This window comes from Electrona antarctica (assembly GCF_951216825.1).
Source record: "Electrona antarctica genome assembly, chromosome: 14".
Classification (NCBI taxonomy): domain Eukaryota; kingdom Metazoa; phylum Chordata; class Actinopteri; order Myctophiformes; family Myctophidae; genus Electrona; species Electrona antarctica.
The window spans coordinates 4,240,783-4,262,104 of NC_136795.1; the positions used below are offsets into that span (position 1 = coordinate 4,240,783).

The 21,322-nt window shown below is 43.4% G+C and overlaps 1 protein-coding gene across 4 annotated transcripts in view; it reads right to left on the bottom strand.

The window, feature by feature from the left end:
* The window catches only part of ep300b (EP300 lysine acetyltransferase b), a 56,269-nt gene that overhangs the window by 6,241 nt on the left and 28,706 nt on the right, over positions 1-21,322 (bottom strand). For 2 of the 4 annotated variants that reach the window (XM_079519389.1, XM_079519388.1), the window contains exons 16-29: positions 20,725-20,950; positions 20,061-20,212; positions 13,119-13,361; positions 12,538-12,626; positions 10,690-10,800; positions 9,584-9,640; positions 9,225-9,302; positions 8,279-8,346; positions 6,739-6,889; positions 5,134-5,394; positions 3,649-3,814; positions 2,435-2,602; positions 1,064-1,225; positions 382-660 (exon numbers count right to left, since the gene is read on the bottom strand). In XM_079519389.1, the coding sequence (XP_079375515.1) occupies positions 382-660; positions 1,064-1,225; positions 2,435-2,602; positions 3,649-3,814; positions 5,134-5,394; positions 6,739-6,889; positions 8,279-8,346; positions 9,225-9,302; positions 9,584-9,640; positions 10,690-10,800; positions 12,538-12,626; positions 13,119-13,361; positions 20,061-20,212; positions 20,725-20,950 (2,211 nt within the window). The remainder of the gene's footprint in view (positions 1-381; positions 661-1,063; positions 1,226-2,434; positions 2,603-3,648; positions 3,815-5,133; positions 5,395-6,738; positions 6,890-8,278; positions 8,347-9,224; positions 9,303-9,583; positions 9,641-10,689; positions 10,801-12,537; positions 12,627-13,118; positions 13,362-20,060; positions 20,213-20,724; positions 20,951-21,322) is intronic. The other 2 variants (XM_079519390.1, XM_079519391.1) reach the window with 2 other exon arrangements.

Here is a 21,322-nt window from a genome sequence, read left to right on the forward strand (position 1 = left end):
GGTTGCATGCTGAAAATAGCTGATCTACAAGCTTGTAGATCGGCTATTTTCAGCAAGTGTAGAAACAGTCATTACAACGGCATCAAGGCCCGCCAAAATACATTTTAGTCGACTAAATCAACTGTAGATTTAGTCGACTAAAATCTTGTGACATTTAGTCGACAAAAACTAGACATTAACACTAACTAACTAACACTAACACTAAAACATTCCAGGTGACTAGTAAAATGTGACTAAAACTAAATGAAAACTATTCAAGAGACTACGACTAAAACTAAAATCAAAATGTCCTGCCAAAAACAACCCTGGACTGCATAAGGCCCTTCTCTTCCCCCCCTCCCGGCCCGTTTCTCTTTCCCCCTCCCGGCCCGTTTCTCTCACCTCGCAGACGGTGCAGTGGAAGCGCGTCTCCACGTGCCGCTTGCACTCGTTGCAGGTGTAGACGAAGCGCTCCTGGCTCTGGTTGTGCAGCTCCACCAGCATGCACATGGAGCTCCACTTGGACCGCCGCAGCGAGCTGAACTCCAGGTGCTTGTCGCGGGCCAGCGTCAGGAAGGCGTCGCGGCCGTCCATCAGGTCGCAGGCCATCAGGCCGTCCGGGTCCGTGATGGGGGGCAGCGAGTTGGCCGGGGTGGCGATGAGACGGATGACGAAGAAAACCTGGTGGTGGACGCACGAGAACACACATGTAAAATTGTTTACTTTATTAATATATATTTTTTATCCCACGATTATGTAACCCATTTTTCACCCCTGTGTCAATTATCTAATGTGATCCTGGGCTCTACACACCCTCCGCCAACCTAGTCCCCATATATGGGGGACATGGGGAGAGCAACGGACTTGAAAAGCCTAGAAACTCTACAATGGTCACATCTGTATTCTCTATGTACAGCACAAGAATGACAGTTCAACACAAAAGCCTTAATGGATATTCATGTATTTTAGTGTAATTCAAGGAGGTGAGCATAGGGGGTAGAAAGTTGTAAAAAAAAATTAAACGATAAATAAGACAACACATTTCTACATTCACAGGGTTCCACATGCTGCCAGAATCAAATACCTCTTTGTGTTTCTCCATGGTGGCGTAGAGTTTCTGGGAAAGGTCGTTGGAAACGTTAGGCATCCCTGGTTTCTTCTTGTTGGCTCGGCTCAGACTGCTCTTGTTCTTGCTCGTCTTTTTATTGTTCTTCTTTTTGGCATTCTTGCTGTCTCCTTTAGTAGCCTGTAGGAGAAGGTTAACACTGTGATTAACGTCTCCAGACCGTTGGCGTGGTTAGTAGAACACATTGGTGTTGTGTCGGCTAAATGGAACCTGCTTGAAGTGACAACTGTAACGGGAAAATGACATTTCAATCCATGTAAGGCAGCTGCTCACAGAGGTAGGAGAGTAAATAACTCCTTCACCTTCACGTTACCAGCAGCCAAAAGCCTATTTGTGTGAATTCTAGCAGACTGGAAGAACAGCCATGTGTTAAAGGAGTGTCCTGTTGCTTTTCAACCATGTGTTTTTATTTTGGGAACTCTCGAAATGTATAAGAGAGGGTGTAAACCTGTGATTGAGAGAGGTGTTGTGGCATTCTCCAGGAGCGCTCTTGTAATAAATCCGTGATTGTGTTCTCAACACTTTTAAACCTTTCCTTGATCTGGACTTCAACTTCATTATACTTCAATTGTGAGTTTAAGATATCCACACCCTTTATTCATTGAATTAGCTGCAGCTAGGCAAATACGCGCTACTCAAACGCAGTGACGTGCCGTTCCGTGGAATTGGAGGTGCTGGATGATCAGTGACCACGACTTTTAAAGGTAAGAAAGTGTTGCGATACAATCCGTAGAGTAAAGAATTAGTTTATGGTAATATTCCTTTGCATTCCCTTAACGGTACTGTACTGATATAGGGGCGGCGGTGGCTCAGGGGTGGAGTGGCTGGATGGTAACCGCAAGGTTGCCTGTTCGAACCCGGGCTCCCCCAGAGTTAGTGTCGAAGTGTCCTTGAGCAAGACACTGAACCCCAAATTGCTCCCGATGTGCTGGCTAGTGCCTTGCATGGTTTCTGCCGCCATCGGTGTATGAATGTGTGTGTGAATGGGTGAATTGATGCACAATCTATGTAAAGCGCCTTGGATAAAGGCGCTATATAAATGCACCATTTACCATTTTATATAGAATATCTTTTGGTTGAAAGTCCATGGTAATATTCCTTTGCATTCCCTTATCGGTACTGTACTGATATAGAATATCTTGTGGTTGAAAGTCCATGGTAATATTCCTTTGCATTCCCTTATCGGTACTGTACTGATATAGAATATCTTGTGGTTGAAAGTCCATGGTAATATTCCTTTGCATTCCCTTATCGGTACTGTACTGATATAGAATATCTTGTGGTTGAAAGTCCATGGTAATATTCCTATTTTCCACCATCATAACTCACATCTATGCTCTCGCAGGAGGTGCTGTTCTCCTCCCTCTTCCTCTCCTCTTCCTCCTGCTCCAACTCCTTGATGCTCTCCTCCAGGACGTTGGGCCAGAAATCTCCCTCAAAGTATGGCAGCTCACTGGCACTGGTCAGACGATCCTCTGTCGCTTGCTTAAAGATGTCCTGAACAACAACGACGACAAGGACGAGGGTGTGAGTGAGTTTACAGATACATAGAGCAGTCTACAACAGTGGTTCCCAAACCTTTTCATGTCAAGGACCCCCAAATTGACACTAACTAGCCTGCGGACCCCCATTTGAAAATATATGCCAGGGACCCCCATAAGAGAAGATTTTTACGGCTCTAGCAGAGATTCTCAACCCGTTTAATTTCAAGGACCCCCAGTTTGACATGCATATTAGTCTACGGACCCCCATTTAATGGCATTTCTATATCTGGGACCCCCAATTTATATTGTAAAATCAATGTTATTTTAACTCTGAGAGCGTACAAATGGAACCAAATGGACCCGTTTAGGGTCCATTTGGTTCCATTTGTACGCTCTCTGAGTTACAGACCCATAAGGGTCCATTTGGTTCCAAATTATCATTTAGCTGGGTCCCCCCTGGAACTACCTCAGGTACCCCTGGGGGTCGCCGGACGCTAGTTTTTTATTCCTAGGATAGCTCAGGTTTAGGAGCGCTCGTTTTACCCCTCCGCCACATCTTTTACTACCGCGGATTTTTTAATAGTTTTTGGATTAAGGTTGGTGAGGGGTACGTTAATAGTTTTTGGATTAAGGTTGGTGAGGGGTGCGTTGCTCCCCTGCTTGCGGTTATGTTTAGGTTAGAGTTAGAGATAGGGTTAGTACTAGTCATAGAGTACTAGTAGGCATAAACACTTGTGTGCGGTCCAAAACACAGCCCAGCGCTTCCTACTCCACTGACAACCAATCACAGCGCTCCAAATTCCCTCCCATCCTAGGAATAAAAAACTCGCTCCCCGGACCCCACTTTGGGAACCACTGGTCTACAATTCATGACTGATGGACATGAGAAGCGAGTCAAGGGTGATGATGGATTTGATGACATTTCTTTTTTAACATTTGTTTTTAGGGGCGTTTTATACCTCTGTTGATAGTAGACAGAGAGACAGGAACACAATATAAACACATGGGAGAGGGGAGGGGCCGAGAAAGGCCCTTATTGTGGAGGACACCACCTCTCACCTTGTAGTCGTGGACGATGCGCTCCGCCACGGCCTTGTCCAGCATCTTCTTGTACCACTCCTGCAGCCTCTTGGGCTTGGGGATCTTCTGGTCTATGGGGTGACAGTGGAAGATGTAGTCGTCCCCCTCACTGGGGGGACACGCCCAGATGTGGCCCGTTGTGAACCTGAAGGAAAAAAGGGAGCCGACGTTTAGTTCATTCACAAGTTAATCGAAATACATCTATTGCTCTTGCATGCTCGAGTTTATCACAATGAAAAATGCAGCAGCTAAAAAAAACAAAAAAAAACAGGTTTTAGGTTATTTCAAGCCTGGTTTTATTCGCATTTTAATCTCTGTGTTAACCCATCCAGGACAGGAACCCCTTTGTGTGTTTTTCTTTTAATGTTTTTTTTGCGGCTTTCGCCTTTATTTTATATTTTTTATAGAGGGACAGACAGTAGGTTGACAGGAAATGGGGGAGAGAGATGGGGGAGTGACATGCAGTAAAGGCCGTCGGGATCGGGAGTCGAGCCCGCGACACACTGCCAGGCTCGGGCTACCGGCCAAGGTGCCTGGACCGCTGAGCCACGGCCCAGGCCCCCTTTTGGTGTTTTAAGCATCATGTTATACTTTAGCCATTGAAAAAATAGCAGATCTACAAGCTCGTAGCGCGGCACCAAGTACGGTGATACAAGCTTGTAGATCTGCTACATTTGAAAATGTGGCGCAAATCTTTGAATACATATTCTTTCAGAGCGTAGGGCTCTGATATTTGCTCTACATATTTTCAGATGGAGGTCCACGGCCAAATACAGATAATTCTAGGGGGTCCTTGACATGGAAAAGAGGTCATAGAAACATAGTTTTTCAGAAAAAATTCAGGATTCAGAAGACTTTTTTTTTTTTTTTTGTAATCGGCCTCAGGTCTAAATGGATGCAGCGTGTGAACACTCCCATCGCCCAGGACGAAGTTCTTTGTCCTTTCTATTAGTAACGCCCGACGCCCAGGACAAAGTATTGTCCAAAAGACGAAGTTTATTGATATGAGAACGGATCGCATGGCTCTACAGCCTGGGAGCGCCTGTTGGGCAATCCGTCGAAACGTCATCGAAAAACTCCCTCCCCTGTTCAGCTGATGAAAACGAAAATCTTAAAACGTTCATAACTCGCGATCTAATTCATCCCGTCTAATTATGAAAAAAGATCCTGTCTTAGACGGCGCTCCGCGGTCCAGTCGCGAAAGATTTATTCTTGTCTCCCATTGTTGTCGATCGACTCTAGAGTGGTGTGGCTATTGTTAGCTGCTACACGCACACATCAACAACAACTTCCGGTCCGTCCGGAAAAGGGGTCCGTGTTTATAAATCGTCTGGGCGCTATAATGTAATGGATTAAATAACCCCGGGCAATTCAAGTGTTAAGCAGAGCTTCTTCCTCGTACCCTATCCTCCTGACGTATTCCAGGTAGCCTATTAAGCGTGTTATTAAGCGTGTTAAGCGTACCCTATCCTCCTGACGTATTCCAGGTAGCCTATGAGGATCTCGTGGTAGACGCCCGTGCGGAGGTGACGAGGCTGAAAGAAGTGCACGCTGTCCAGGTAGGAGATGTAACAGCGCCGCTGGTTGGGCGGAGGGCAGTCGGAGCCGTACTCCTGCACGTGCATTCCGAAGAAGCACACGTCGTCTCCGTCGATGTCCTCGAACGCAAACAGGGCTTTCGTCCGGTACGGAAAGGACTCCGACATCTCTCCACTGTCCACAAACCTATAGGGGGGACAACAAACAAAACGGGGATCAGGACTGAGGAAACATCAAAGTCAAAGTCGTACGATTTGTCACACACGTTACCGCAGTGAAATTTGTTCTCCGCATTTGACCCATCTCTTGGAGCGGTGAGCTGCAGCGTGCGCCGCGCTCGGGAATCATTTGATTAGTAGATTTGACCCCCCAATCCAACCCATTCATGCTGAGTGTCAAGCAGGGAGGCATTGGGTCCCCTTTTTACAGTCTTTGGTATGACCCGGCCGGGGAACGAACCCCGTCCCAGTTTCAGGGCGGACACTATAACCACATGGCCACTGAGCTGGACATGGTTGTGTAGACTAAATATACTGACAATTTGGTCAACAAATAAAAACTAGTCTAAAATGTTAGGAAGGGACTAGTGGACAAGAGATCCAGTATAAGTCAGTTTACACTTGGTTGCATGCTGAAAATGTTCAGCAAGTGTAAAAACAGTCATTACGATGGCATCAAGGCCCACCAAAATACATTTTAGTCGACTAAATCAACTGTAGATTTAGTCGACTAAAACATTCCAGGTGACTAAAATGTGATTGAAACTAAATGAAAACTATTGAAGAGACCATGACTAAAACTAAAATCAAAGTTTCATGAACTACTTTCCACCTGGCAAGGAAAGGAAAAGTAGCAGATCTAGAAGATCACAACGTCTCCCATTGTCGATCTAATATTTTGGCTCGTGAAAAAAATAACAGATGGTTCTTGCAATAGAAGAACAACACTTTCCAGTCATATCATCAAATTGTACAAAATAAAATAAATAAATAATCATCAGTTTGTCTTGTTGTTTTTCCTGTATGGAGTGATTGTTATTCACTGTGCCTTCAACTTTAACTGTGCACTGACTGCACGCGGACAACCGTTCTCTCTCCAGAGCGTGGTTCTCCTGCATTCCAAGGGGTGGCAGAATTTCACCGGTTTGCCTTCTGGCCTGCCCATATCGTGTCCAAGTGCTCCGATCTCCGATCGTTCGGACGATTTTCACCCAAAATGCGCGACACGTTGTGAGCTTGTAGATCGGCTATTATCAGCAAGTGTAAAAATCAGTCATTACGATGGCACCAAAGCCCACCAAAATACATTTTAGTCGACATAATCAACTGTAGATTTAGTAGACTAAAATCTTATATTTAGTCGACTAAAACTAGACTAGACTAGACTAGACACTAAAACATTCCAGGTGACTAAAATGTGACGGAAACTAAATGAAAACTATTGAAGAGACTATGACTAAAACTAAAATTTGCTGCCAAAAACAACACTGGTGCATAGAGCCCATTGAACAACCAGCAAGGATTCACTTACCTGGATTTCATGCCCGGCTTGACCTCCACCACCTTGTCAGAGACGTGGACCACGCGGATGGTGACCTCCCCCGCCTCAGGGTGGGCCTGCCGCTTGAGGTAGTCGTTAACTCGGCCCTCCAAGAAGACCCCCAACTTTGTATGAGGGAGCCCTGCGAAGGAGGAGGAAAAAGTGAGGGAAAAACAGGAAAATAAGGACAGAAACAGGAGGATAGAGAGCAGAGACAACAAGACGAGAGAGAAAGGACAGATGAAAAAGACGACAAGGAAATAAAGAATGCTGGTTAGAAGGATAAGACCATATGGCTGAAATAAAGCTCAGTCTCGTCAGTGAATTATGAAGTTGGGGAAACCAAGGTCGCCGAGAAGTTCACCAATATGGATTTGTGATAATTGAGTCATCTTGGGTTTCTTAGTCTGGGATCTGGGAATGCTTTCATATGTCTGCACCACTGGCATACAAAACATGGCGTTGGCTCAACCGAGACGGCTGGAGAACATTCTGGAATCCGCCTTGCCTGAGGCATTTTGTCAGTCTCTCAAAGTCTAGCAGTCGTATTCCCCCCGTCTTTGTCAATCAATATGCCGGGGCTGCCCTGCTTTCAAATAGGGTTATTGGGAGCGACTTCACCACTCCTCTATTGGGAGCGACTTCACCACTCCTCCACTCCAAGCTCTCAGGCCTGGGCCATGGCTCAGTGGTCCAGGCACCTTGGCTGGTAATCCAGTCTGGCAGTGTGCCGCGGGTTCGACTCCCGATCCCGACGGCCTTTACTGCATGTCTTCCCCCCCATTTCCTGTCAGCCTACTGTCTGTCCCTCCATAAAATATATAAAATAAAGGCGAAAGCCACAAAAAAAAAAAACATTAAAAAAATAAAAAAAATAAATAATAAAAAAAGAAGAGCACAGTCAAATTCTCAGCGTTCATTTAACCAAGTGTGTAGAAATGGACCCCTTAAAGGTGAGGGGAAAGACATGGTGTCAGTGCTTAACCACGTGAATAATGACGTCCCTATTATGGGCATTTCAGTAGGCAAAGATTCCGTAAAAACCCCAATCTAGTACAAGCTCAGAGCCTCATAATGTGTTGAATTGTGATGCGTTGTGCTATTGTCACTCAGTGTAGAGATTTGGTGCAGAGGTGTTGTTTTAAGTACCGTATTTCTATGAACTTAGAAAATTATGACAAAACAAAATGGAGCTTTGTTTTTTTTATTGCATGAAGCTACATTTTGAATTTGTGAGAACCTATACCTGTATACAATGTTTGGTGTGGACAGATAGGAAACAAGTGGTTGATTTAGGGAAAAGAACAAACAAAAATGTATGTAAGGGTACAAATGTATATTATATACCCTTTAAATACCCCCAACATATTTTTAAGAAATAATGTGTTGGTACAGACATTTCTCTGCCTACAGAACAGCATCGTATGTAGCACTTGCATGTTTTCCAACTATTATGCCTATTATTTGTTTTTTCCCGATCCTCAAAGAATTCTCAAAGTCAAGACAAGGACAAGGTCTGGATTTTACTTACTTTTGGCGGCGTATTTGTTCTCTTTGCGTGTCTTGTTGGCCTTTTTAAGGCAGCTGTCACAGGAGAAGCTGTGGGTGGAAAGAAAGGGCACCGTTCAGTACAACGTCTGGCAGATAAAGGGCACCGTTCAGTACAACGTCTGGCAGATAAAGGGCACCGTTCAGTACAACGTCTGGCAGATAAAGGGCACCGTTCAGTACAACGTCTGGCAGATAAAGGGCACCGTTCAGTACAACGTCTGACAGATCAATGGATGTGATGTTATATGGATTGTATCACAAACATCAGGTAGTTTCATTCATTTAACCCATTTAGACCTGAGGATGATAAAAAAAATATATATATAAAGGCTTTGAAATAAGTTTTCTGAAAAACCTGTTTCTATGTCAGTGGTGCTCAACCTTTTTCATGTCAAGGACCTGCAGAATTATCTGTATTTGGCCGCAGACCCCCCATCTGAAAATATGTTGTTCCAGGGACCTCGCCCCCCTCCAGAAGCAAAGATTTGAGTTAAAAACGTTCGCTCCGAAAGGATATATATTCAAAGATCTGCACCACTTTCCATTTTCACGGATCTTTCAAAAAATAGCAGACCTACAAGCACCGAATGCCGCGCTACGAGCCGATCTACAAGCTCACAACGCGTCGCGTTGCGTTGTGAGCTTGTAGATCTGCCATTTTCACTACGACTTAAACATTAGTTCTTTTAATTTATGGAATTTATTTAAAAAAAATATATATTCAAGAAATTACTTAGAAAAATGAATTAATTTGGTATTAATTCATGAGAACTTTTTTGGAATGTTTTTGGAAAAAATACAATTGCAAACAAAATGTAGGAAACAAAAAACAAAAAAAAACGAAGGGACCCATAGAGATGTGTCCGTGACCCCCTGGTGGGGAAACAAAGTGATAGAGGAGAATGTACAGTGGGTGGGTGACTCACCCTAAAGGCCATATGGTGTCATTATGCAGGACACAGATCTGGTGCATCTTACGACCACAGTCGATACATTCCACAAGCCTGGACAGAGAGACAGACGGGACAGAAGACGGATGCAAAACGGGAGTTATTAAATGCACATACTGTATGGCCACATTCATTATGTAGTCGAGTGGAACAGGGGAGGAAAAGGCAGCGACGGATGAACAGCTGTGAATAATGAACTAACGGGATCGTCTACAAGGACCCCCTAGGGGTCCCTGGACCCCACTTTGGGAACCACTGCTTTATTTGACAGTTATCAGAAAAAAAAAAGTTCACAAATTCCAACATGAAATATGAATTAAAAGTTAAAAACGTACAGCTCAGGGTCGAGTGTGTCGTTCTTCTTCCTCTGGAACTGCTCTTTGTTGATGGACCTGTGGAGGTGAGAGGTCAGAGGTCAGATCAGTTTGCCTGAAATCATGTCCTTAGTTTGTGTTATTAGGAGGCACTGGATGGCTTTAGGGGTTCAATAGTTAATCAAACTAATCAATGCAATAGACTATAAAACATTATTTGTATAGAGAGTATGCGCGTGACATCATCATCACACCCGGAAGTTATGCGGGAACGCCTACTGAGTGGCAAAACAATACTTTCTGGCCTTGACAGCCCATACATCCACACAGAGAAGTCCTATCGGATTGAATTAAACGACATTAAAATCACTTTATCACTCACTTTGCCACTCGATCTGCCATTCACTTTATGCATGCGCATACCCTCTATACAATAAAGTGCGTTCAGACTTGGATGGTTAGAGCGGCGCCATTACATACAAAGTCAATAGAAAGACGAGAATTGCATGAACGGGCGCGACCTGGTGCAGCACAAACTAGGACGAACACATTTATGAAAACCTTCACATTCTTACTAAATAAATATTAGCAACATATATATATATATATATATATATATATATATATATATATATATGTTGCTATGTGAGACACAGAGGTGTATGAGACACATTTCAAAATAGCATTTTTGCATCACACACATGAAGTATATAATAGGGGTTAATTAGAATTCTTTTGAAATATATAAAAACAATCGAATATATATACAATTATATTCAAAATTATCCAATGAATAAAGAGAGAGAGAGAAGGAAAGAATATAATCACACCACATACAACGTTTGAATCCGAGGGAGAGAGAGAGAGAGAGAGAGACAGAGACAGAGAGACACAGAGACAGACAGACAGAGAGAGACAGAGTGAGAGAGAGACAGACAGACAGACAGAGACAGACAGACAGAGACAGAGAGACAGACAGACAGACAGACAGACAGACAGACAGACAGAGACAGACAGACAGACAGACAGACAGACAGACAGAGACAGACAGAGACAGACAGAGACAGACAGAGACAGACAGACAGACAGACAGAGACAGACAGAGACAGATGTGTCCAGGTACTCACGCCTGAGGCTGGGAGGGGTCGTCTCCCAGGGAAACGGTCTCGCCCGTGATTTCGTTGAAGCACTTCTCGCAGAAGTGGTACCTGTCAGCAATAAGCCCATATTTTGGTGAACTACACCGTTCGTCAACAGCACAGCCAATCACAGAGAGGAGGGCAGAGTGGCGAGGTAGGTCGTCGCCAGGCGGGAAGGTACGGTAGGCAGCCAATCGTGATGCAGGATTTGTGTGTAGGGGTTGTTTTGATTTTTGCGTATAAATTTCGGAGTGGATGATTGGTCAACACCAAAGCAGGCCAATGCAGACATCACAAGCGTTAAAAAGGGGGGGGGGAGGGGAGAAGAGGGAAAAGGGGGGGAAATGGGGGGAGGGAGGGGGCAAAATGAATATTTAAAAAAGCGTGAAATAAATCCGTTACAGGTCAGACACAAGGTTGATGGAGGGATGAGAGGGGGGGGGTCATGGAAAGAGGGAGGGAGGGATGGACAAAATGTGAACAACCGACAGAAGACAGAGACAGAGCCATGGCAAAGCAAAGATTAGCGTCAGACGTTCTGCGGTCGTCAACAACAACAACACTGTGGTCGTCAACAACAACAACAACATTACAGCAACATGAGAGAGCACTAGGAGGTGTGGAGGAGGAAGGGGGGGAGGGGGGGGGGAGGGGGCGTGAGGGTACGAGGCTCCACACATCAAAAGGGTGAATGAGGAAACAAATAAAACAAGTGCTAGTGCAAACAGAGACCCATCATCCTTTTTCAGTACATTTATAAAGTGGGAACCTTTATTCTTAAGTCGATTTTGTACCAAGAACACCACCCCTCCCCATTTATGAAATCCTCAGCGTTTAAATTTAACTCTGCAAGTGTAGACATGGTGTGCATTTGTAACTCAAAGAGTGTACACAAATGTAACCTTAATGGGCCCTTACGGGTTCATTTGGTTCCACTTGTACACGCTCAAGAGTAGTCCAACGTAGCCAGGTGATCAGAGATCTCCGCCTGCTGATACTATGGGCGCGTTCGGAAATAGCGCACTGAGCGCACTGTGCAATGCAAACTAATAGGAGAGTGCGCTCCCGGTGCGCATTTCCGAACGCACCCTGTATGTCTGGTGACATCGGAGTTCAATGAATGGGCCTAAATCTAAGGGGAACAATTTTAGGACATTTTAAAAGTAACAGCAAAACAATGCAAGGCCTTTAGGGCATTCCTTCGCATTGGGATGATATCAGGGTTTGTTTCCAAAGCAGTGGGAGTGTGTTTGTTTGTTAGAGCAGGGTTTGCGTACAGCATCCAAGCCCATTCATTGAATTTAAATTTCCCCAGCCGTGTCACTAGGCCGGAGATAACCGATTGTCTGGCTACGCGAGACTACTCTTAAGATATTTAAATTTTTACGCAATGTACTTTTATTACTGTGCAAATATAAAACAAATGCATGTTGTGATTTCAGTGTAGTGCATGTGAAATAAACTACCAAGGAGAAACAATGGTACAGAAACCAAAGGGCTAAATCTCTGAAGGCAGGAAACCCACTTTATGAATGACAACGTAATGGAAAATAAAACAATGGTGAGTTGTGGTGATGGAAATGGTGCCAGGGTAACCGTTTGAAGCCAAATTTAAAAAACTTTGACTCGTCTGTGATTGACACAACGCTTATATTGCAGCAAATACCCCACATGGTGTGCAAAAAACAATAAAACATCAACAAGACACTCAAGCTCTATGTCATCATTTTGTGGAATATCACAGTCAAATATCTGCACATGAAAATACTCTCGTCTGTGGGTATGAGTGTTTCACATTGTGTGTGTGTGTTTCAGTGCGTCTACTACGCCCCCTACCTGTTCTGGTAGCTGAAGTAAGCAGCGTCGCGTTGGATGGTGCATAACTGTTTTCCATAGCAGCAAAGGGTTTGTGGGGAAAACTCCAGCTATAACAATAACAATAGGGAGGGAGTGAGGAGGGGGAAAGAGAGGCAACAAAACACATTGTTATTTGCACAGCCAGTCATCTGTGGGAAATTGTATGCCCAAATCAATTTCCATTTCTCTCATACGCAACCCTTTTGAAAAACAAAAGGACAATCGTTACTACACAACTGTGCACATCACACACACACACACACACACACACACACACACACACACACACACAACCCATTCTGGGTGGGAACCCCTTTTGGTGTTAGCATTATATTATGCTTTAGCTATTGAAAAATAGCAGATCTACAAGCTCATAGCGCGCCACCAAGTGGCGTGCTACGAGCTTGTAGGTCTGCTATTTTTGAAGAATCGACTGACATAGAAACACAGCTTTTTCAGAAAACTGTCAGGATGTAGAAGACATTTTTATAAAACTGTCAGGATGTAGAAGACATTTTTAGAATCTGATCTCAGGTCAAAATGGGATAATGGACTCTCACCTTCCTCCCGCAGCAGTACCCCAGGCCTTGCATGACCGGGTCAATCTCCAGCTCGAACACCTCCGCCAGCTTGGAGCAGTACTTGTAGACGCGGGACGTCTTGCGGTTGTACAGCCAGGCGTTGTTGAACATCAGCCAGACGTCCTCCACGTACTGCCAGGGCTCCTGGTACTGGCCCGTGTCCAGCTTCCGCTTGATGGTGGACAGGTCTATGGGGTTCTTTACGATGTCAAAGTAGTCCTGCTAAAGACAAGATTTGTTTGTTTTGTCGACATGAGGGGGGGGAGAGAAGAAACAGGGGAAAACCGTCATTATTGTTGTCATGGTCATTTTTGCGCCGAACCAGAGACCAGGGGGGGGGAACATGAAGGATGCAGGGGACACAATGCTGCAGAAAGGAGGGTTCACGTGCAGATAAGAGAGACACATGAAAGCACCTTGCTTTGCACTGCCCTCTCTGGAGGCTTTTCTAGAACCTTATTCTACCCTTAGTCAATCTCAGTTGGGCTCTATGCACACTCGCCATTTTGGAAAGAACTTGGGGCCCCTTTCCTACCACCTCCTTCTCAGGTGTTACCGCTAGACTCTAATGAAGGCTCCGTTCCATTACGGTCAAAACAGAGTGCTGCTATTGTGTCTCCTACACCAGTGGGTCTCAAAAAGTGTCCTTGAGTGGGTTCCAAATGGCCCCCGTACGGGTGTGTACGTCCATTTGCGTTCCGTTTGTACACTCTAAGAGTTATGGGGGGGATCCTTGAAATTAAAACCACTGCACACTAAATGGTAGAGCCTTAATTAGTATCAACGGCAACACCTGTGAAGGGAAGTAGGGAAGCGGCCCGGAAGTAGGAAGAGCTATAGTGTGTGCATAGAACCCATTCTCTGCATCAGTAGTCTCGCGTAGCCAGACAACTATTCCACAATCTCCGAATGCTATATAGAGTCTGGAACTATAGCCCCCATGAGCTGAGTAAGGAAGCTGCCATTTCCATTTAAATTGTAAAATATCTTTACAATTTATTTTTGTATTTTCTTTTGCTAACCAACAAGCTATATATGCTTAGATGATTTATATTTATATTAGAATAAATTTGCGCGACAGTAAAGACAAAACGGAAGTGGGGAGGAGGCTCCACTTCCGCTTTATCGCTTACGCATGATAGCTCTTCCGTTGGTCCAGACTGTATGATTAAGCATTTGGAAATTGCGAATGCAACAGTCTGGTAATGCGAGACTACTGCATCAGTAACGCATGGCTACAAACACAGATTTAAGATTGCTGGGTAGTTACCGTCAACTTGATGGAGTTGGAGAACAACGGCACTTTGTAGAAGTGTGGATGCGAGGTGTCTTCACTAGCTGCTCCACTTATTAGAAGACTCTCCTTATTGACTTGCATTGTGCAGTCAAAACGGGTCTCAAAGAAGACTCTTTTACCACATAAATGAGGGTAAACAAAGCAGCAGTCTGCCAATATGTAACATTACAAATCCCGAAAGCACATTATTTTCAAAAGGTAGTTTTTGGACTGAGGTTGATTAAAAAAAAGGCTTCTAAATCCTATTTTTCTGAAAAACCTGTTTCTATGTCAGTGGTGCTCAACCTTTTTCATGTCAAGGACCCACAGAATTATCTCTATTGGGCCACGGACCCCCATCTCAAAATATGTAGTTCCAGGGACCCCCCCCCAGAAGCTAATATTTTAGTTAAAAATGTTCGCTCCGAAATATATATATTCAAAGATTTGCGCCACATTTTCACGACTTTTCAAAAAATAGCAGACCTACAAGCTCGTAGCGTGCCACTCGGTGGCGCGCTATGAGCTTGTAGATCTGCTATTTTTCAATAGCTAAAGTATAACATAATGCTTTTAAAACACCAAAAGGGGTTCCCGCCCAGAATGGGTTAAAGTAAGTGTTTAAATAGCTTTATATTCTTGCAATGATCATTGCTTTAGATTGTTTGTTCAGCAACAGGTCTCTCCAGCTCTATAGTAAACAGAAACTGCATTCTCAGGCCAGGATACAAATACAATCAGGAGACTCGTTCAGGATAAACCAGTCAAATTGGATGTGATGAAACAAAGCAGACAAACCATATAGATTCATAGAAATTGGATGAAATTTGCAACCCAACCTGAAGAAAATGGCTAGAGGCAGACAGACCCCCGTTTCTGAACCAACACTCTCTCTCTCTCTCTCTATAGCATCAGAATATAGAGCTTTAGGCCCGACGTCGAAATTTAAAAAATGTTTTCTAAATCCTGACAGTGTTCTATTTTCTAAATACCTATGTTTCTATATCAGTGGTGCTCAATATTTCATGTCAAGGACCCCAAAAGTTATATGTAAATTTGAAAATATGTAGTTCCAGGGACCTCCCAGAAGCAAATATTTAAGTTAAAAAGCGTTTTCTCTGAAAGAGAATATTTTTTATTTTATTTATTTTCAAAGATTTGCGCCATATTTTCACGCTTTTTCAAAAATAGCAGATCTACAAGCTCGTAGTGCGGCACTCTGTGCCACGTTATGAGCTTGTAGATCTGCTATTTTTCAATAGCTTTAAAGCATAACATAATGCTTAAAACACCAAAAGGGGTTCCCGCCCAGAATGGCTTAATCAATTAAATCTGGGGAAGCATCTGTCATTTTACATTTTTAGTAAGGGCATTTTATCAGGTATTTGACAAATCTGGGAACTAAATCGTTACCAAGAAATTTCTTCACAAATGTGTTTCTAAAGGTGTCTAATAACTGTACTAAAAAAACTATGTACTAAAAGTTTGAAATTCAACTCCCGTGGGAAATTGAGTTATTAGCATAATATGCATAATATGCCCATAACATCCTATATAAGGCAAAAAAGTCAAAATTTCATCATTCTTTAAGTAGCATGTGACATATGAAACTAGGGTGTTTGCATGATTCTGAATCCATTCCAAGCATTAGTTTTGCACAAAAAACACTCCTTGGGCTAAATTAGGCCATATCCACTTGACCAAATGTGCTGACCTCATCACGTTTGTGTGGCCGTTTTCCTCCCAAGGGGTGTTTTTTGTGCAAAACTAATGCTTGGAATGGATTCAGAATCATGAAAACCCCCTAGTTTCATATGTCACTTAAAGAATGATGAAATTTGGACTTTTTTGCCTTATATAGGATGTTATGGGCATATTATGCATATTATGCTAATAACTCAATTTCCCACAGGAGTTGAATTTCAAACTTTTAGTACATGTTATTAGACACCTTTAGAAACACATTGGTGAAGAAATTTCTTGGTAACGATTTAGTTCCCAGATTTGCATAGATTTCTCTTACTATTTATCTATACCGTATAGAACAACATACGTTTTTCAGAAAAACCAAATAACAAAATGTTGATTTTACCATTTCAAAATTAGAATTTGTTGAGCCAGTTTGGATCTTCTTTCCTAATCCAAAATGGTAAAAGTCAACAGGAAGTTGACATATTATTTATTACCCATTTTCCCCCGTTTTGCCAATATAAATAGGTAGAAGACCCGGACTGGATCCGCGGATACGGATCTTCAAATAGTGAAATCAACAGGGAGGCTTTATTTTTTAACCCATTTTGGGGCGGAACCCCTTTTGGTGTATTAAAGCATTATATTATACTTTAGCTATTGAAAAATAGTAGATCTACAAGCTAGTAGGTCTGCTATTTATTTTTTATCGTGACAATGTGCCTCAAATCTTTGAATATATATTATCACAGAGTGAACATTTTAATTCAAATCTTTGCTCCTGGTGAGGTCCCTGGAACAACATATTTTCAGATGGGGGGGCGGAGGCATATTACATATCATTTTTGGGGTCCTTGACATGAAATATTGAGCACCACTGATACAGAAACAAAATGCAGAATCTGGCTTCCTAATGCTATACATTGTCAGAATCCTCCGTTTGCATTCGTTTATGTGCTGGAATGAGTGACTTTGAGACCTGTGTTGTTGTACAATGCAAGTCAACGAGGAGACTAGTATGGAACGTCCATTTCTAAATCAACGGAGCAACTACTGAAGATGTCTCACTACTATTTGGAGTTGACAAGGTACACAAAACTACCAAAGCGTAATGTAGCTTTAAGCCCCAACCACACCAAAGGGTTAAGACGGTTTTAGCGCTGTGCCTGCGGTGTGAATGATATGTCTTGTTGCACGTTGACCCTAGTGATTCAACGCATGGAATTCATTGGCCCAAAACCACACCAAAGGGTCGAGACGGTTTTAGCGTTAACTCCTTGCAACCGTTTGGACCCAAGGAGTTGCATGGTGACCTTTTGGTTATGGTTAGGGCTTTTAACACTGGACACTAGCATTGCTATGAATGAATAGCATTAGTATATTTAGTTCCCCCCCCCCCCCCCCCCCCCCTCGGCTGTGATATGAAAGCCCATTTCAGGCTGATCAAGGTGCAAAGCTGAGGTTAATCAGAGCAGGAGTAGCAGCAACAGCAACAACATGCACACATTGTCAAAATAAAATCTACAGGATCAATTACATTATCATCATTGGCAGTATCAGCGTTGGCGATCGACCATGTTTGCACAGCGGGGCGTTTTCCTCTTACAACATCGTATGATGTAAGAGCAAAATGGCCGCCGTGTGAATATGGTCAATGACGTGAGCCATGCAACTTGAGTCAGTGGCGGCGCGGTTAAAGCCACAACGGCACCGAGGGGCAAAGCAAAGACAAGCAAAGACAGGCGAGTCTCGGGAGTCGCCCCCCCAATCCTCATAATCTCTCCTCAGCTTATTCTCAAAAAGGGAACCACTAAAAGGGGCTGTGTGCACAGAACGCCATTTTCTTTTTTGGAGCTTCCAGTGCTTTTTTTGCCATTTCTATGGAAACGATGCACTAGATTCTAGAAAACACTCTTCTTCGCAGTGCCAGGCATCACGTTTCAGTACCGTTGGCGTCCAGCGATTGCCCTGGGCGCCTCGTGGTGAACATAGTTCAACTTTCGGAGAGGAGTGGCGTGGCGCTCATCAATGTCACTTTCCTATGCAGAGAGTTGGAGTGTGACACATTTAGGGCTACGTGAGCTTGTAGATCGGCTATTTGAAACCATTTTAAAATGTTTTTCAAAATAGTAAAAATATTTTTTTTTAAAAGGCAAAATAGGTTTAGGGATACGAGGTGAGGAGTGGCGCAAGATCTTAGTGTTCTGGACATGCTATCCAAAGTGCTCTGCCGCTCCAAACAATGGCTTTCTGCAGACACAGTCTGTCCATCACACTCCCAACGAGAACAGGGAGCTCATGAGAGAAGAAGAGGATAGGTAGAGGCTTTTGAGACGAGAGAGCTGAAATCGCCTTTGAGTTAAGTACGCGGCTGTGATTGACCAGTGCACTGGTGCAAGTAGGCGGCTGAGCTAAGGGTCCATCTCCAAGTCCCAGAGGACAACAGGAAATTGACCCTTTTCTCTGAAAGGACCAGTCACATGGTAAATATTGGACCACCATTGTCAAGGTACAGAAACAGACTTCAAATGTCCATTTATATGGTGTGTGTGTGTGAGACTGTAACAAAGTTGTACGTAAAGACACTGGAAGTTGGGAGTGTTACACAACCAATTGAGCCCTACTTCGCGTGACATAAACATTCGAAAAATATTGTCAATCTCACAGCACGTTGCATCGCATGATACATGAGCTTAGAAATCTTCTATTTTCCAAATATATATATATTTTTTGTGCCAAATGTGGCTCATGTCGTTCCAGTTCCAGCCGTAGTATCTGGATAGAGTGCTAGACTGGATCACGGAGGTTCCTGGAGGGAGGAGATGAGCCAAACACCTGCTGCCCTACATCCCTGATCTGGGAATATTTGTGCAACAGAACAGAACCTGGGGTTGGTAGATACTGTGTATACAATGGTGTCCGATTCCATTAAAGTACACAAAGTAATAATAAGTATATTTTCTAACTAGATGTCTCTAGTAGGGCAATTGCTCTATCTGGATTGTAATTAAGTCAAATGGTATTACTATAGTTGACCAAAAGGTATTCCAGAAATGGATTTGATCCGACTGAAGCGAGCCGATTCAGTGAGTGCACAAGTATTGGTCCACCTCCTCTTACAACAACAACCAACCCACAACCAAACTCAAAACAACAGTACCAACTACTGGTGAGGAACTGAACTAGGAAGCTAGGATGGAGGTCTAGGATGACAAGCTATCAAATCATAAAAAATAAAAAATAAATAAAATTCTAACAGAAAGCATTTTGGAAAGCATGAATGAGGAGAGAAAACAAAAATGAATCTGAAATGGCAAAGCAAAGCAATAGGCTATGAGCATTAAGTCTGGTACTTGGAAGTGAATTGCTTCCTCATGGAAAAAAGCCTTGAAATGCAGGATTGTTTGCGATATGGACCAGATAATGGAGGTTTACTGGATTTTGTTTTTTTCAGCGGGTGATGAAAGACAAACAAAAACAGCCATTAACGTCTGGACAATGAATGGTCTGGAGAAAATTGGGGTGGGAAGGAGAATAATACTGTTGAGTGACTTACATTCAACTATTAACTTGCATAAAGGGCTTCCACACACACACACACACACACACACACACACACACACATTGTGTGTGTGTGTGTGTGTGTGTGTGTGTGGCTGTGTTATGTAATCAAGGTCAAAGACGGTAGGAACGTTCATAAGCCTTGCTTTGATTTATCCAGTTAAATAGATTTTTGTAAATTATATACGTTCTAATCCAAAGAACACACACACATGAGTTAAAGATGGACTGAAGGTGAAAGAAACAGGATGACAAGACAAAAAAAAAAAAAAGTAAATTATGACCACTCTGAGGAAAAAAAAAAAAAAAAAAAAAAAAAAAAAAAGGACATGAAAGAGATACGCTTCATAGAAGAGAAGAGCAGGAGCAAAATGGCAGCCAGTGCAGTCCCTTACCAGGTTAGTTTTGTTACTAGTTCGAATACGTACGGGTATTCCCAGTAACTGGGGGTTCACCGGCTGACGGAAGGGCAGGGACTCGGGGTCCTGCCGGTACAGAGCCTCCAGGGTGGGCATCAGAGCCTGACGCAGCTCCTCTGGTTTAAAGACTAGAGAGGGACACAGAGATGATATGCATGGAGGAGAGAGGTGGAGAGAGGAGTCACAGAGGACAGAGAAGATAGAGAGGAGTCACAGAGAAGATGGAGAAGAGAGGTTGGGGAGAGAGGAGTCAAAGAGAAGGACAGAGAAGAGAGGTGGGGGAGAGAGGAGTCAAAGAGAAGGACAGAGGAGATGGAGAGAAATGGGGTAAGAGAAAAATTAAAGAAGAGAAAGGATAGAAGGAGGGAGATGAAGAGAGAGAGAGAGAGAGAGAGAGAGAGAGAGAGAGGGGGGGGGGGAGGAGAAATTATAAGAGATGAATGAGAGGGAGAAAGAGGTGATGGGAAGGTAAGTAGTTAGGAGGAGTGACACAGTGAAGGGGAAGGTGTGTGATCTTCAATTAAAATCTTGTAAATGTAAAACAAACAAAAGCATATAATAATATCTGTACAATCTGTAAAATCTTCTTAACATCACCAACAGAACAACAGACAATGTGGAAGTGTGACTGTGCGCTCACTTTTTCGTTTGCTCTGAGCGCTAGTTGGAGAGCCACTGGCGGCCGCCGCCGACCCAGGACTTTCCTCTTCCTCTTTGGGCTCCTTCTTGATCTCCGGCTTCCTGTCCTCGTTCGCCGCTGCGGAGGACGACGACCCGGACGACGACGATGAGGACGATGAGGACGACGACGACGTGTCCATGGGCTCGCCTTTACAGCCGTCTCCCGACGGCTTCTCTTTCTTTATCTGAGAAATTAAAAAAATAAATGCCACTCAAAATGATTTCCTACATCGACAAAGATTCAACACACAAATGTTTGGTCTTCCTGATTAAAACTGTAGTCTTTGACACCTCATCTGCACAGCAGTGATGATTTCGTCGACTAAATGGAAACTAAATGAAAACCAAGCTACGATGACTAAAACTAAGACTAAATATACTGACAATTTCGTCGACAAATAAAAACAAAAATGTTAGGAAGGGACTAGTGGACAAGAGATCCAGTATAAGTCATTTTGCACTTGGTTTGAATGCTGAAAATAGCCGATCTACAAGCTTGTAGATCTGTTATTTTTCAATAGCTAAAAGCATAACATAATGCTTAAAACACCAAAAAG